Raw genomic sequence first — 18,415 nt, forward strand, 5'->3', positions numbered from 1 at the left:
ACGGTCTGCTGAAATTTACAGCGGAATGGTTCAAATTAAAAAGCAGTGCAACAACTTGGACAAAGTCTCTGCGACTTGTATCCGAGGGTTTTGATAACGCCAGATTAAAAGACTATCTCGTAAAAAGTATAAACAAAACATTTGACAGATTCCATAGGTTATGGCATCGACAGGTTATGGCATCGATCGATATATATATTTGAGAAAGAGAGAGAGAGAGAGAGAGAGAGAGAGAGAGAGAGAGAGAGAGAGAGAGAGAGAGAGAGAGAGAGAGAGAGAGAGTATATATATATAAACATACACACACACACACACACACACATATATATATATATATATATATATATATATATATATATATATACTAGTCAAACCTGTCTTAAGCGGCCACACAAGGGAGTAGATAAACGTGGCCGCTTAAGACAGGTTGCCGCTGAGTACAGGTTGCCACATATATAGTCTTTAAAACATTTGTTGTTGTTTCTTGTTTTACCGTCTGTACTGCTAATTAACGGATGTGTGCTTCATAGTTGACTATAAATCAACTTTTGACAGGTTGTCTCCTTCAAAAATAATGCAAATAGAATATATTAAATTAACCGTTTTCCACAAGTTTGTTTTCTTTTTCCATTTAATTATTTAATTCCGACTTCATGCGATGTATTGTTATAGTAAGTGAATCTACAAATGTCAAGCATAGCCTGCCCAGAGGCAATTAGATGCATGTCAGATTCATACTTCCTTAATTGATACACAGTGGAGATGTCGGGACTGAATGGGTACTAGTATTCCTGAAGGTGTGAAGATCGGTTATTTGCTGCACCTATCGCTGTTGTTAAAATATCCCTTTTATATAAGAGTAAAACTTTACTGTGGCCGCTTAATGCAGGTATTTTAGCGATTTGGGATCAGATTTAGGTGGCCGCTGGCCGCGTTAGACAGGTGACCGCTTATTACAAGTGACATTTATAAATCGTTTGGGAGGAAAAAAGTGGCCGCTTAAGGCAAGTGACCGCTAAATACAGGTGGCCGCTAGGACAGGTTTGACTGTATATACATATATATATATATATATATATATATATATATATATATATATATATATATATATATATATATATCAGAAGGTGTTTTGTTGCATTTTTCTTAGTGTCTATCTAATTGGGAAAAGTTAAAAAAAAAGAAGAGATTTTTTATGCTGTTACATGTATATCCATAAAGTGGGAATTTAAAAAAGGGGGATTGGGGGGGGGGGGGGGTTTTTGAAGGTAGGTGCCGTTCTGTTTACCCATACACACGTTTTTATACAGTGTCAACATGAACGCATTGAGTATTATACAAAATATATTTATTTTCTTTACTGTTAATGTGTTTTCCACCATATCTAAGTATATAAAATACTAGACGGACCTGTGTAGGAACGTCCTGTACAGAGCCGTCATCACTCTATATATATTTATATATCATTATTATTATTATTATTTAAGGAGTGTCTGTTATTTCTTTTACGTTCATCGGGGTATGAACAAAATAAATCATCCGTAAATTTTGTGAATCGGCGAAGCCGTTCTCACAAGTTTGCGGATGATTTTTTTGTTCATACCTAGATGAACGTAAAGTAATAACAGACAATACTTATAATTAAATTTGAAACATACTGAGTAATAATAACATTAAAAGTTCATATATATATATATATATATATATATATATATATATATATATATATATATATATTCTGTTGAGTATTGTCCGAAATATACATATATTTTCTGTATATACAAAATAGATATTTATTTTATTTTATTTACTGTTTACTACCATATCTAAGTAGAGAATACTAAATCGCCCTGTATAGGAACGTTCTGTACAGAGCTGTTCTGACTACATATATTTTTTATATATTTACACACGCACACGTTATATATTTTATTGAGTATAATCCGAAATATACATATATTTTCTTTATATACAAAATATATATTTATTTTCTTTACTGTTAATGTGTTTTCCACCCATATCTAAGTATACTAGACCGCCCTGTGTAGGAACGTCCTGTACAGAACCGGTAAGGTTTTGGTCCCTTATGCGTTCACTGGCTTCCCTCCTACAAAATGTGCCGAACAAACCCTCGTACTTAGAGTAACATTAAAATCGTTTTCTACGTGAAACGATTACCCACAATCGTTTCCGATATCCATTGGCTGGATATCGATGGAAGGATAACGAATTTCCCGGACATATGCGGTTGGAACAGTTAATAATTGAACAATGGTCGTGGCCTCCCATTGCTTTTGCCCCCCAATTTGCAGATAGGTCTATTTTGGCGAGATCTCGCGAAATCTCGCGGTTTGCGTCCTCGAGTAACTCCTCAACGGGCACATGCGCAGTGGAATGTGAAATACCTCTATTTGCATTAACAGAACGAAATGGGGTTATAGTATTTTTCTCTCTTAAAACATCCAAAGAAAAAATGTATACTATTATGGCCTATTGGTAGACTACATTGGAACAAAAACGACCACTCACAATACCCAAGTGATAAGTTTCTTTAGGACTACGTAATTGGTCAGTTCTGTGATTTTAGATGGGAAAGTCTACTTAATCTGGAGTTTTACAGAATGATTTACAGTAATAAAGTATGACGGCTGATAATGTCCATTACCATGTTAAGGGTGGCAGGTATACCCCAATATCCTGTGATGTAATTTTGCGTCTAGATGGCGGTAATTAATGGCTTGTCTACCTGACTGGTGATTTTAATAGCCGTATTTCAATTGATGATTGTATATTCAATGATAAAGATGGTAAAGATACTGAACCACTTTCCGACGCATACAAATTAGAAATACTTAACATTCCTCTTAAGAGAAAAAGTATGGACAAGAAAAAGAATAATTATGGAAATTTACTTATAGATTTGTGTAAATTTAATAATCTGTACATTCTTAATGGTCGTGTCGGTGAAGATAAACATTTTGGTAAATTTACTTGTAAAAACTCTAGTGTTGTAGATTACTGTATTGGTACTAGTAGTTTATTAGGTCTAATTGACGACTTTTGTATACTAGAATTTTCAAAATTATTTTCTGATGTTCATTGCCCACTATCCATTAAGCTAAAGTCTCATCAGACTTTACAAACTGATAATGATACTGATAATGATGAGATACATGTCTGATAAACCACAGAAGTGGGATAACAGCAAAATAGACGATTTTTGTGGCAATATTAATATTGATACAGTGCATGAACTTTATGATCAGTTATGTAATACTGAGTTTAATACTATTACTGTTACATTGTAGCTTGTAATCCTATGGATTAATCACGACGCCACCGAGGCCGGTATTAAGGTTCAAGCACAGGTGAAGGCCACTGAAAGAACCGGTATAGACCAATTAATTAAGAAAACACTCAGTTTATCATTTCAGTACATAGGTTATCGCATGGACAAAACATGATACGGTTATTTCGACACTTTGACAATGGTGGTTTATTTTGTATTGTAAAATAGTATATACTTATTGCTGGTTTACTGGAATGGATATTACTACAGACCATTGCGCAAAAATCAGGTACGTTTGTTTCTTCAGTTCTAAGACCAATTCCTGACGTGACGCGTTAAATATTACGTAACCACCGGCTCGCCAGAGGGCGCATTCACTGGGATGGTACAAAATGGCTGCACCCGTTATATATAATAGCCGTCACATTTAACCGTTTTATTAATTATATATAATAATTTACTTGTTGATATTAAGCAATAAGGTGCATTATATATCGTTGCCTTGCGAGAGCATTCCTTTAAGTGTATTAACGATGTACATGTACATCTAAAAATTCAGAAATAATTAAATAATGAAGAAATTGCAGTTTGTTTTTCTCTTATTTAATTATTTTTTTGCACACGTAAAATAACTAAAATGCTGAAACTTGGAGACGAGATCATAATGGCGGGGGCTAGAATTTAATCTCTCTCTCTCTCTCTCTCTCTCTCTCTCTCTCTCTCTCTCTCTCTCTCTCTCTCTCTCTCTCTCTCTCTCTCCCTCTTCCTCTCTCCACTCCCTCCCCCCCCCCCCCCCCCGTCCATCATGAACATATCTGAGCATGAGCAATATACAATGAAAATAGGTAGAATCTAAGTCATTTGTATGTTTTAGTAATGTCATACTACAAAAAGCGATGAATAGGACAGAAATTAAAATACTTACGAGGCCAGAAATGCCACAACAATGATTTATACCCAGCACCAATAGCAATATGACCACCATATTTAATTAGGTTTGTTAGGTACACGTGGTATTGTCTGTTCTATTTTCAATATCTTTATCTTGACTTATCTTTGGCGGATCCAGAATTTTTTTTCTTTTTTTCTTTTCATTCATTTTTCAACAGGGGTGGGACGTGGTAAAGCGCTCGCTTGATGCGCGGTCGGTTTGGGATCGATCCCCATTGGACTATTTCTCGTTCCAGCAAGTGCACCACGACTTGTATATTAAAGGCCGTGGTATGTGCTCTCCTGTATGTGGGAAGTACACATAAAAGACCCCTTGCTACATTATAAAAAATGTAGCGGGTTACCTCTGTTGACTACGAGTCAGAATTACTAAATGTTTGACATCTAATAGCCGATGATCAATGTGCTCCAGTGGTGTCGTTAACCAAAACAAACTTTGTTTTCATTTTCAACGTTTTAATACAGGTAAGGAACGTAATACATGTTTATTAACTCCTCACCACGGTTTAAACTACGACTCTGGCCGCTGACATGTTATTTTTGACATGTGGGCGACATAGGGAAACCAAGAAAACCCACTACCGCCACGACACCACTAAAGCACATTGATTTATTAAATAATCACATTTCGTAACTTTGACATAATAGTCTTAGAGAGAAAACCTCACCTACATTTTTCTAAATAGCACGGGATATTTTATATGCATTTTCCCACGGAAAGGATAGCACATATCACGGCCTTTGATATACCAGTCGTGGTAAACTGGCTGCCTAACGATTAACAGCATGGGATAATTTATACACACTTTCCTATAGACAGTATACTACATACCACACTTTTGGGGAACTGATTAGGACGAGTCCATTGAGTGTGATAGATCCCTAAAATACATAGGCGGATCAAAGTGGGTGCCTACGGGATCCGTTCATGCCCGACGAGTTGGCCCTTTTCCCCCCGACCCAGCAAAATATTTCCTGGATCTGCCCATACGGAGAGCGATTTACCGCTACACTACTCCCTGCCCCCTATACACAGCTAAATGCAGAGGCGGAGGGGGGGGGGGCAGGGGACGGACCCCCCTAAATTTTGCGATAGTTATAATTTTATTATATATTAATTTTCATTTTACGATCCCCCTCCAAACCTCCACCAAAGTTCCCTTCGCAATTCACCTCAGTTCACTGCCCCACCCCACCCCACCCCTCTAAATGGACTTTCTGGATCCGCCACTGAAATGTATTGTATGGAATAAGTTCTAGAACAGCCCTGTCGTCTGGGTCAATTGATATAGATCCTCCCTTCGTCAGTCCTGGATCCGTTAACGCTTATCGCAGTCATCGCGTTCCAGACCAAAGTATTTCACTATTTCAGAGAAAGTGGACCGCATTGTGTATGCAACACAGAAGAGTAACAGAACTGAACATAAACCAGGTTTAGTGTTACAACAGTTTTGTATAAAACTAGAATTGAAAGAAAGAAAGAAACGTTTTATTTAACAACGCACTCAACACATTTTATTGACGGTTATATGGCGTCAGACATATGGTTAAAGACCACACATATATTGAGAGAGGAAACCTGCTGTCGCCACTTTATGGGCTACCCTTTTCGATGTACCAGTTATGGTACACTGGCTGGAACGAGTAATAGCCCAGTGGGCCCACCGATGGGAATCGATCCCAGACCCACCGCCCATCAAGCAAGCGCTTTAACACTAGGCTACGTCCCGCCGCCCCCCCCAAAAAACGAGAATTGAAATTATACATTTTATGTGGACATCAATTTAGATCTACGTGGTGGGTTATTTTTTCTTTTAGACGGGGGGGGGGGGGGGGAAGAGTCCGTGCAACTGGAAAAATACCCATAAATAGAAATAGCGCAATAGGCCCACCGACGGGAATTGATCCCAAAACGACCGCGCATCAAGAGAGCGCTTTACCACTGGGCTACGCCTCGCCCCGAACACCCAATAATAACTTTCCCTAAAATAAGACCTTAATATTGTGGGGTGTCGTTAAACATTCATTAATTCAATACTGTGGAAGAATAGCTACCCGCAGCAAACCAATTTTAAATTAACATGTAGCTCACGTGTTTTCTCTTTTGATGAACCGTTCAAAAATGCGCCACAAATTCCTTCAATAAATTGCGCGCTACTTTCCTTTTTTGACTTTAATGGACATTCCCAAGTTTGCTGCAAATTTAAAAATGTTTAACAAACAGACTTTTTAACGATTCTAATTAAAATATATTTTATGCATAAAATATTAGTGGCTGTGTATTAAACGTGTTTCTGGTTGTTCTAATATTTATAATAGGTTAAATTTCATTTTATTTCCTAATTATTTTTATTTTTTTCGTATGTACAAAATTATTTGAAGACAAAATCCAGTTTGAGCTTCTTACAAATATTAAGACGGCCAGAAACATATTGAATATACAGACACTGATATTCTAAACAAAAAAATATATTTAATATGTAAGTTTAATCGAAGAAATATTTTATTAGTCGGAAACATCTTACAGTACAGCAAACTCAGGAATGTCCATTTAATCCTATGGGATATTCAAAATTCAATAGCATCAAAATTGCCCATACCCACTACTGATTCCGTTCAGACTGCTGGCGATCCCTTGCTGTCCCCTCTTCCATCCACCCCATCCCTTTTCCTGTCCTGGATGGAGGTGCTGGCCAAAGCACCCAAGGCAAGCGTGCATTACAACAGCTTGTTCTGAATGTGTATGTAAAACCGTATGACCTGACCTGACCTGACCTGACCTGACCTGCGGAAGCATGATAGTTCTTACCTGATGGAAACTACTATGTTATTTTGCTTTATAATAGTGTAAAAGTCTGTAAATATAAAACAGATTTGTGGGAAACAACCGTTTTCTTACAAACTCTTTTACAAATGTTTATTATACAAATGAAACATGACAAAAAAAGCCAACATGATGATGTAAGGATGATAAAGTTATTTATCCTCGGGCCCTTCCCCACCAGGTACCAGCTGAAAATAGAAGAAAACACAAAATATTACAATACATCAGGGCTCGCAAAGTGGTCAATAGCAACAAAAATTAAAAATTATTAAATTTTGGAAACACAATTTTTGAAAGATTTTATCGCGATGTTTAGTTACCAAACACATTTCCAACCAGTTTTGTTCAATTTGTCACTCACATGTACTAGAAGTGTTTTGTTTTTAACACACAACAAAACATTAAAGGGACATTCCTGAGTTTGCTGCAATTTTTAAGATGTTACCGACTAACAGAGACTTTTTGACAACTGTAATTACATATCAAATATATATTTCCACATAAAATATTAGTGGCTGTATATTAAACGTGTTTCAGATCGTTCTAATATTTGTACTAGGTTAAATTTCATTTTATTTCCTAAAAAATATTTTTTCGTACGTACGAAATTATTTGAAGAGAAAATCCAGTTTGGGCTTCTTACAAATATTCAGACGACCAGAAACACATTGAATATACAGACACTGATATTCTAAATAAGAAAATATATTTAATATGTAAGTTTAATCGTAGAACTATTTTATTAGTCGGAAACATCTTACAATGCAGCACACTCAGGAATGTCCCTTTAACATAATGACTTGATAGAGAAATCACAATCAACAGTTTCCATAAATACAGGGACGTAAGTGATACATTTCTTAGTTTATTTTATACAAAATGGTTCTCACTAGTAAAGACATATTAACCAAACAAAAGAATAATCACATACAGAGTTTAGTAGTATAAACTAATCAAGAAAATGTCATTTCAAACTCCATTGGCAGACATTCTTTGTACGGGCGAGTATTGCCGTTTTATTTATACACTCATGTCACCTTAGTCTGCGTGGCACAAAAGTCTGAACATGTTAATTACATTACATTACATCTTGAAACAAGTGTTGGGGTATGTTTGTAAACAAACAACGTTAATTTAATTCATAAAACAATGGTTAAAACAACATATTTTGATTGTGAATATATGTATAAAACTGATAGATAACAATTTGACTGAAAAAAACGTCGAATTAATGCACAGAAAGTATACTTTTGTCAGCCTCGATCAACATGTTTTTTTATCACCTGTCAACACGTGTCTGTCAATGCTGTAATGATCAACCTTGTATATCAACTTACACAAGTTTACATAGAAGCTTCAATTACATACAGTATTGTAATTTATGAATCCATAAATAAAATAAATGTTTTATTTTTATCTGTTAACGTAAACATCTAAGCATACAGTATTACTTTGAATTTCCATCAGAGTGACACAATGCAAAATGGCTGCACAGGCTTTGAAGTTTGCACTTACAACATGCCCTATTTTAGCTATAGTCCGTTTCAAAATTATCATTGATTGTCCTATATGTCTAACAAACACGATTTGTGCTCATTTACACAGTTAATAACAGACAACTTTTGTTGAATAATGATCAACATTTTTGACATCACCTTTTTTTATATTATCATTTTGTGTTGTCCAAACTAAGAAGCATGGAACACCATTTATATTTATCTCATTTGCATAATCTAAATTTTCTGAAACAGACACCAGGAAGTGTTTGTTGTTTAGAACTCACAAAAAGTCGGATTCATTATTTGTTGCCATTTCTGTAAACATTAGCGACAGAAGTGGTTGTTTTAATGTTTGCTGCGCAGACTTATGTGCCATCATATAGGTCAGTAAATACAGGGGGTTCCACAAACAATGTGCTCATTATTTGACTTTAAAAAACATTAAAATTAAAATAACTTTCAGTAGTAACACGTTTATTGTTCCATTGTACTGTGACGGTGGAACAAATACTTTTGAAGAAAGATTTTAACTTTAAAAGACAACACAAATGCTTAGGTGCACAGACTTTGGTGCCATCTGTGTATTTTCACCAATGTTTCTACCAACTGGACATAAAAAACAGAACATTCTAGTTCTCCTTGTCTTTTTATGCCAAGCCAAACGAAATATTGACCAAAACCACTTACAATATTTGCTGGAACAAGGTATAGACAAACACTTAACAGGCTGATACTTCAGTAAAAATAAATAGTAAAACCGCGTATCATCTAACCATCGTAATGTTGTTTCCATTCAGCAGCAGTTTATCCAGTTTGGTAACCCGCCTTCCCTCCGGTGTGCTTTCACTGAAAATAGACACTGTGTGAACTCATCAATTACATATATAGACAATTCGGCATGACAGCATTTTAATATGGAAAGGATTAAAACCAGCACTGGCATTGGAAGCCCCCCCCCCCCCCCACCCCCCCACCCCCTTCTTGATCCAGTAGCAGCAGCGATGGTTTATATATAAATATGTATGTACGTATTGATGTATAAATATCTATATATTGTAATTATGTGGAGGTTGACTGTTACATACATACAGGTAGATATTAACGCACTGGCGCAGGGGCCTGACAAACTGTCCCAGGCCGTTTCTGGGACTTGAACTTATGGCACCGAGTCACCCACAAGTTGTAAGACTAACCAAGATGCACTCTGAGCTATTGAAGCATCCATAAAAAGGATGTTCTTTAACTCAACTGTATGCATGGGGCCTATAAACTACGCGGTCGATCCCGCTTACGTGCATGAAACAGTGGGCATGTATGTATGTATGTATGTATGTATGTGTATGTACTTACTATTCCGTGACATCTTCCAACACCATATCTATACAGGGTTAAGGAAATATTCCTACATACACTGGGGACAATATTTCAAAATCTTAGGTAACCGGAAGTCAGTTTAAAAAAAAGTAAGATTTTTTTATGAATTACAAAAATTTGATCATATCCAGCACGTGCCTTAAAAATATGACCTTCGTGTTGAAAATGCCCTTCAATAAATTACAGTGCCCTGCCCTGTCAAAATCCTAGCTAGAACACTGCAAAGGTATATGAAGAAATGAAAATTGATAGAGTTTATAGCCAAAACACAGTGTATGGAGATATGGTGAATTGTGTTAAACAATTAAACTATGATTAAACTACATGTTTACCTAAAGGGTATACTATCAAAACAAATCCCAAAGACAACAATAGTAACATGTATACATATACATGAGTTGTTTATATAGAGAATAATACACGAGTGGTCGTTAGATACCATTTATCTTAGGAGTTCGTTTTAAAATGTATCTAGTTGGATACGTTTTTAAATAACAAGTAAGATAAATAGTATCTAACGGACAAAAATTTATTATTCTATTTCCTCAAAAATCAGGTTTTAAGCAAATTTTAACATCTTTTTCGACTAAAACTTATTTACAGCCTTTGCAGCTGTAGCTAACTTACGTATCATAGACAAATGATTGTCAGATAAACTATAGATACGTCACAGTGTAATCGATTTCAATTGTGCTGTTTTTTCCTTGGATGTATGAAATTGATGACCTGGTCATCACCTTGGAGCGGGCAGTGACTGAGTCGTAGATCTTGAAATTGCTAACAAACGTACATGAGTTAACAAAAATAACGAATGTTTTCACCAACGGATGTGAAAGAAAAGTATACGTTACCAAGATTAGGGGCCCCAATTCACTAAACTCTCGCAACTTTACGATATCGCAGTGCAATGCTAAAAGACTTGCAAAGAGGACGCTCTGTTGTCTAGCAGAGCCTAAGAGAGCTTTGTGAATTAGGCCTCTGATCTGTTCTGCAATGCTTTGTAATGAATGTCATGAGTTATTCCCCTTTACATACATGTGGAGATAACCATCATGTAAAGTAAATAAATATTATATAGTCTCTAAACTGATCATATTGTTAAAACATAAATGATGAAAAATCATAGAGTGCTGGTACAACATTAACCAATCACCCAGATAACTGTGTGTCTTATAATTTAATAAAACTCTGTATCAAAATGGTTTTTCTTCAGTTGGAAAGGAAGGAAGAACTTTTATATACATGTATTAATGCACTCGACACTTTTATTTATAATTACGTGGTATTAAACATATGGAAGGAAATGTTTGTTTTAATTCAACAACACACTCAGCACATTTTATTTACGGTTATATGGCCTCAGACATATGGTTAAAGTGCTGTGCCAGATGTATGATGTATTGAGCTATATCAATCAAGATATTATTTAATATGATTAGAAAATGTAAAAAAAATATGTAAAAAAATATGTAAAAAAAAAAAATACCGGTATATTTTCCATTTAAAAATATTCCCCTGAAAAACAGAACCAGCTGAATTCGTTTCGGCAATTTCCGTAAGATTTGATCCGTGACGTCACGAAGGGAACTCCTTTCGATAGTCAGCGCCATTGTTCATTGCTTCTTTTGTGTTTATTATGGTTAAACGGCGTGTTGTTGGCGGCTGTAACAATACAAAAGCCGATAAATTTAGTCTTCATGCATTTCCTAGTAATGTTGCTATGAGAAAGCTGTGTGTGAATTTGATTAAAACAACGTGGAAATACTGGACAGGAAGAAAATGCCGGAGACCGTTGTGACAGCAGACACTTTAGTTTCGATTCGTCTGAACTGGCTTGTCGGCTTATATTAAGCGAGATATGGGAATACCATGTGTTATGGCTTTTAAAAAAAGATGCCGTACCAACAATTTTTCTGCGACACAAAACAAATGACAACAAGCCGACGCCATCCACACCGAAACGACCTTGTGGTGCATATCGTCAATGTCCCAAATTGCGTTATGCTTTCAACTCCGGTCAGTTTGTTTTCTCATGCACGGTTCGTGCAATCATCGAGATCCGATTTGTTGTCGTTTGCATCTCGTTCATTTGTGAGATTTTTCTTTACAGTTCGAGAACATTAAAACAATAAAGTACAGACAAGTAAGTATCTATAGCCTAGTCCGTCCCATCCTACAAAAATGTAGGGGTTTTATTGTAAAAAGAAAAAGAAAAAAAAAGAAGCTAATTCTGTAGGCCTATGCATCTTAGAAAACAATCGGCTCAGAAATAAATGACTTGTAAATTCCATAGTATGAAAAAAGGCGTTCCCTGTAAAACAGACTATAAATACATTAAATTAATTTTACTATACCTCCCACAGAGAAAACCTTTTTTCATACTATGGAATGTGCTATACGTTATTTATTTCTGAGCAGACTGTTTTCACAACTGCACACAAAAAAATAGTATTGTTTTGTTATTTCCAAAACTCTTTTACTCTGGGTTTTTTTACGTCAAACTAAACTGAAATTATTCACACAAAAAAAACATCTTCATAGATGGATGGGATGGACTAAAAGTCGTTTTTGTTTATTTTTTAAAATTAAAATAAGTTATTTATTTCTGAGCAGACTGTTTTCACAACTGCACACAAAAAATAGTATTGTTTTGTTATTTCCAAAACACTTTTACTTTTTTTTTCTTTCTTTTTTTACGTCAAACTAAACTGAAATTATTCACACAAAAAAACATCTTCATAGAGGGATGGGACGGGCTAAAAGTCGTTTTTGTTTATTTCTTAAAATTACCGATATCGGGTCCACTTGACTCGTAGAATTCAAGAGTTATTTATCGTCTTTTCTACTACATCACAAGTATTAGAACATACAGTGTAGCAAAATAATTCGCACGAAAAGCTAAAGAACAAAACAAGAATAAAAGTTGTAAATTAGTGGTAAGCTGTCTCCACGACCATTTTCATCGTCATCTGTCAGGCCGGTGGTTCGTCGGAAGATGTTCCAGGTTCAAACTGATAAGGCATTATTTGTTGTGTTGCACAAATATTAGTCCAGTCATCATTACTACACTATTCATCATCGAAAGAAGAATCGCATGATCAAGCTTGGCAGTCGCTGTCGGTCCCACTTTCGCTTGCGCTGGAAGTCATCTTGTGGTAGGTTTCTGTGAAGCGTGTTCCCTTCGTGACGTCACGGCTATTTACAGGCAAATGTTTTTACCGAGAATTTTACTCGGTCGTTTCCGGCAGTGTTCTACGGGAGTGATGTTTTAATACTTTTATGGGGCATTTTCGTAATTATTGATTTACATATCGGTGTAAAATATTATTGCAATGAATTAAAAAAGCATTTAATTGTGGAATTTGAAATTTTAGTGTATGGTCTGGCACAGCACTTTAAGGACCACACAAATATTGAGAGAGGAAACCTGCTGTTGCCACTTCATGGGCTACTCTTTTTAATTAGCAGCAAGGGATCTCTTATATGCACCATCCCACAAACAGGATAGTACATACCACGGCCTTTGTTACACCAGTTGTGGAGCACTGGCTGGAACAAGAAATAGCCCAATGGGTCCACTGATGGGGATCGATCCTGGACTGACCGCGCATCGAGCAAGCACTGTACCACTAGGCTACATCCTGCCCCTATATATACATGTATCAATGCACTCAACACATTTTTATTTATAATTAGATAGTATTAAACATATGGTTCAGGATCACACAGATAATGAGAGGACATTTACATACACCACTACACCTCCCAGAGACAGGATAGTACATACCATGGACTTTGTTATACCAGTTCATTCAGTCACACTGTCGAGAACGAAGGACCATTCCCAACTTTATTGTCATATCGTATCCACCTGGTAGACTGAACGACTGGTCATGTAATTTTGAATAATGATTTATTCATGCAAATATTTAGCCAAACTTTCATAACTGATGCCATCAGCAAACATAAATTTATAACTAAATAAATATCACTCCAAAATCGGTTGGTCAACATTCTCGACAAAAGGATACTGACATAGTCGTCAAAACCAAGCAGAATTCCAACAATTTCCTTGTCATTTTTCATAATGATGTGTATCCGAGATCCTATACATTTGTCTACCAATTCTGAAATAAAGATAAAATCAGATTTATAATTTATCACCATAATGACATTAAATAATGGCATTAATGACATGACAGTGTTTCTGCCCAAATTTTTTTTTGGGGTATGGTGCTATGGAATTGAAAGCAACCATAGTCAACAAGGGGTGTGGGGTGTGGGGTGGGTGGGGGGGCCTCTGAAGAACAAAAATGGGTTAAGTTTAGGGTTAGGGTTAAGAAAATCATACTTTAATGATAATAGTAAAGAGACTTTGTAAGGATTTTTTTGCCAAACAATAAAACAAACTGTGACGGACTTGACATTTTGGATTTTTTCTATGTCTTTAGACAAAGAAACCTTCATATCCTTGTAACTTGTGCATAAAATTTTTGGTAAAGAATTATGTAATTAATTTGAAATATCACATCCATGACGTTTTTGATAATATAAGTTTATATTTCTCTAAAAGTTATATAAAGTTAAAAACAAAACCTCATTTATTTTTCTACTTCTTTATCCATTTTAAAAGATTGTGAATTTAATTTTGAATCAGGTCTTCTAGAATTTTATAAAAATCCACTAGCCATGGGATCAGTGATTTTAAAAATGTACGAGCTATGAATAAAAATTCACTAGCCCTACTTTAAATAAATACAATGTTACTAATAGCAATAATCAGATATGTTACCTCAAGGGGAAAATTGAGCTTAAAAATCTTTAGATTGGGGTGGAAAGAGGAGGGTGTAAAGAGGGGGCAGGATATCCATATTTACAAAATATGTAAATGTGGCATTTGACAAGGGTTTTTTTTTTTCCACTAGCCGTTGGGCTTGTTATAGTAATTATTTACTAGCCCAACACTGAATATCACTAGCCATGAGTGTGGGGCTAGCATAATCTAGAAGCCTTGTGAATAATGAAAAATTTGAAATTGAAGAAATTTTAAATTAATTTTTTGTGATGGACATGATCATAAGAACATAAATTTACCATACACATAAAAACCTTCATACCCTTGTAACTTGTGCATAACATGAATTAGATTTATTCTTGTAAGCATTAACAGTACATGCATTATGCTGGTGCTCAGTCAACATTCAATTCAATTATTTCTTCTGCTTTTTTTTTTAGTTGCCTTTTAACTATGATAATGAACACTTTGTTTTTAAACTTTGCATCACATTTCTAAAATTACAATTCGACAGTGGTAGAAACTATCAAAATTCCGGGTTACTATCAATAATCATTAGACATAGTCAGGGCTCACGCTGTCGATAGCCAAACTAACCACTGGATAGTTTTTACAAAATGTGGCCAGTTAAATCTGTATAAGGCTAAACATTTCGTCTTTTGTTTCTTCTTTTTTCACTGCAAATGACAACTTCAGAACAAAATTTTCATAATGGTACACTTTAAATTTTATAATGTGGGCTAATATTGCTACAAAGGAAAATGTCATTGTTCATATATGACCAAATTGTAATATCTTTATTTAATGTCTATCTTAAGTACATACTTAAGTAAATCTACCAAATTGTCATGATTATGTATTACATATATACTTTTGGTTTGCAACTGTAACACTGAAAACATTTGGCCTATAACTGCATTTAGTCAAATATGGGGCAAAATCTAGACTTACAATGATTTATTTATTTTATTTTTGGCATCAATCAGTCTTGTTTATAATAGCAATAGGTATGCAAGTTTGAGATTCTGTGTGCACTATGAAAGAAATAATCTTAGAATTAGTAGCGAGAATTTCCCTTGGTATAAAAATCCCCGTCAATCGTAATTACTTCAATAAATTAATTCTCTTATTTACAGTGGTTTACTTTTAAGTTAGTGACATAAATCTGTTCTTTAAAAATATTGCACATAATAATATATATACATATAAATGGTGTTGATGGCTGATAAAGGGTTACAAATTGATTTGCATCTAAGGCGTTAAGAGTCATGTAAACTAATTCATTAATCATCCTTGTTTACGAACACTACAAATATCTGACGATTAATTCAGTCATTAAAGGGACATACCCTAGTTTTTAAACACTAATGTTAATGTTCGTACAGCCAGAATCTACACATACCATTGACGTCCTAAACTGCGTTAATCTTACGACAAAAAAACAAATACAATATTTACGGAAATACTATTTTACTTTTTTTAGCTACTATACGTGAAACAAAATAGATTGCAATCAGATAACATAAAAAAAAAATCAACAATATAGCCATCCAACAAATCCATTCTAGTAAACCAAAGTGAAGCACCCTCCAGTAAACAGGAAAGAGTGCAACGTTTCTAAATGCATTCACGTGTATGCATTTGCAAAGAGTATCATACCTCACATGTGCGGTTCAACATTTTCCATTTTTACGGCCACTATATCAAAAAATATATGTTTCTTAACTATGCACAGTTGACAAACACTTTTTTTACTAATTTTTTTACGGAAAAATTCAGTTTGTCAAACATTATGGTCCGGTCCACGTTTTGCCAAAACCCATCGCTAACACTTGATGTCGAAACTGATAGGCATCATGTTCATACCAGTGAATAGTTTGTAAAAAAAAAAAATTCTATGAATTGATTCTTAATTAACACAATTTATACACTCAAAATTATTTATAATTGTTATGAATGAATTATGTCTACTATTCTCTACAGTAGTCTGGTAGAGGTACAAAAATTTAGCTTACCTTTTGCAGATCAAACATAATAATTGAAAACAAATTCTAACAAAAGGTGGCTTAAAAATCATAAACATTAAATGAAAAAATTAGGCCTTGTTGATGTGGCACGTGTGAGGTCATGTGACGCACACTGAATGTTAATTCATCTTCCTGCATTTTAAGTCAATTTCTATGAGTCAAGTGGACCCAATATATCAGTAACAAACAAAAACAACTTTGTAGGAAAACCTCACAAATGAACGACAAGCAGATGACAACTAATATGATGTTGATTATGCAAACTGTGCACAAAAACCAAACTGAACAGAGTTGGAAGCATAACACAGTTAGGGACGTTGATGATAGGTATTTGGGGTTGCGTTTTTGAAAAATTATAAAGATTTGTTGTACTATTTCGTTTGAGAAACGGTCGAAACATGGTGCCACAAGTTTTGATTGCCAGATATATATACGGTAATGTAACAAATTTCGAACATAGAAAGAGGAAAAATATCCGCCCGGTCCCCCCTTCACCTAACCCACCCAACCCCAACCCCAACCCCAACCCCAACCCCAACCCTAACCCTAACCCTAACCCTCAACCCTCAACCCTAACTAAAAATAATAATGGAGGGGACCGGGCGGATATTATATCTAGAAAGAAACATACTTTCTATGTTCATTCGCACTAAGTCAAACGTCATTTATATGATTTAGTTTAGAAACGATTAATTTAATGCACGAAAACACCATACACAATGACCGGATTTTAATTCGTACGCATATAGGTTAGACTAAAAGTTAGTTCATAAATTATCGATTTTATTATTTTAAAAAAAAGTTACTTCAATCCAAATATAAAAAAGGTCGTCTGATAAAAGTGCATTTTATGTTTCAAACCTAAAGGCAACAACTGCGACGGATTCGTAAAGGGCGCTGCCATTTCAGTTCTTCTTTTGTGGTAATTCTTCCTATATTTCTAGAGCCCCGCGGCAAGAGCCTGTGTCAGGTCATGTCAGGTCATAGGGGTTTACGTGCACATTCAGAACAATCTGTTGTAGCTCACGGCTGTTCTGGGCGCAGGTGCCGGCCTCGACCGGCTCCTCCGTCCAGGATAGAAAAAGAATTGGGATGGGTGGGAGAGGGGACCGCTCGCTCTGGCAAGTGTAAGGGAGCATCAGCAGCCCGACCGGAATCGGTAGCGGGCAGGGACAATGTTGCCATTGACTTTTGAATATTTCGAAGGATTAAAGTAAAGTTTGTTTTTATTTAACGACGCCACTAGAGCACATTGATTTTTTATCTTATCATTGGCTGTTGGACGTCAAACATATGGTCATTCTGAATTTTGTTTAGAGGAAACCCGCTGTCGCCACATAGGCTACTCTTTTACGACAGGCAGCAAGGGATATTTTATTTGCGCTTCCCACAGACAGGATAGCACAAACCATGGCCTTTGTTGAAGCAGTTATGGATCACTGGTCGGTGCAAGTGGTTTACACCTACCCATTGAGCCTTGCGGAGCACTCACTCAGGGTTTAGAGTTGGTATCTGGATTAAAAATCCCATGCCTCGAATGGGATCCGAACCCAGTACCTACCAGCCTGTAGATCGATGACTTAACCACGACGCCACCGAGGCCGGTCTCGAAGGATTAAGTCAAAAAGGAGGCGGGACGTAGCCCAGTGGTACAGC

At 35.7% G+C, this 18,415-nt stretch overlaps 1 protein-coding gene across 1 annotated transcript; it reads right to left on the reverse strand.

Moving 5' to 3' along the window:
• Nucleotides 1–7,142: 7,142 nt before the first annotated feature.
• On the reverse strand, nt 7,143–17,742 carry LOC121387481 (U6 snRNA-associated Sm-like protein LSm5). Its single transcript, XM_041518614.1, has 5 exons — nt 17,621–17,742; nt 13,969–14,064; nt 9,914–9,941; nt 9,337–9,409; nt 7,143–7,252 (listed from the first exon to the last, which is right to left on the reverse strand). Exons 1-5 carry the CDS (start codon nt 17,661–17,663, stop codon nt 7,217–7,219), a joined length of 276 nt encoding a protein of 91 aa, XP_041374548.1. The 5' UTR covers nt 17,664–17,742; the 3' UTR covers nt 7,143–7,216.
• Between the last annotated feature and the right edge of the window lie 673 nt (nt 17,743–18,415).

The sequence above is a fragment of the Gigantopelta aegis genome, chromosome 13, assembly GCF_016097555.1.
Source record: "Gigantopelta aegis isolate Gae_Host chromosome 13, Gae_host_genome, whole genome shotgun sequence".
Lineage (NCBI taxonomy): Eukaryota > Metazoa > Mollusca > Gastropoda > Neomphalida > Peltospiridae > Gigantopelta > Gigantopelta aegis.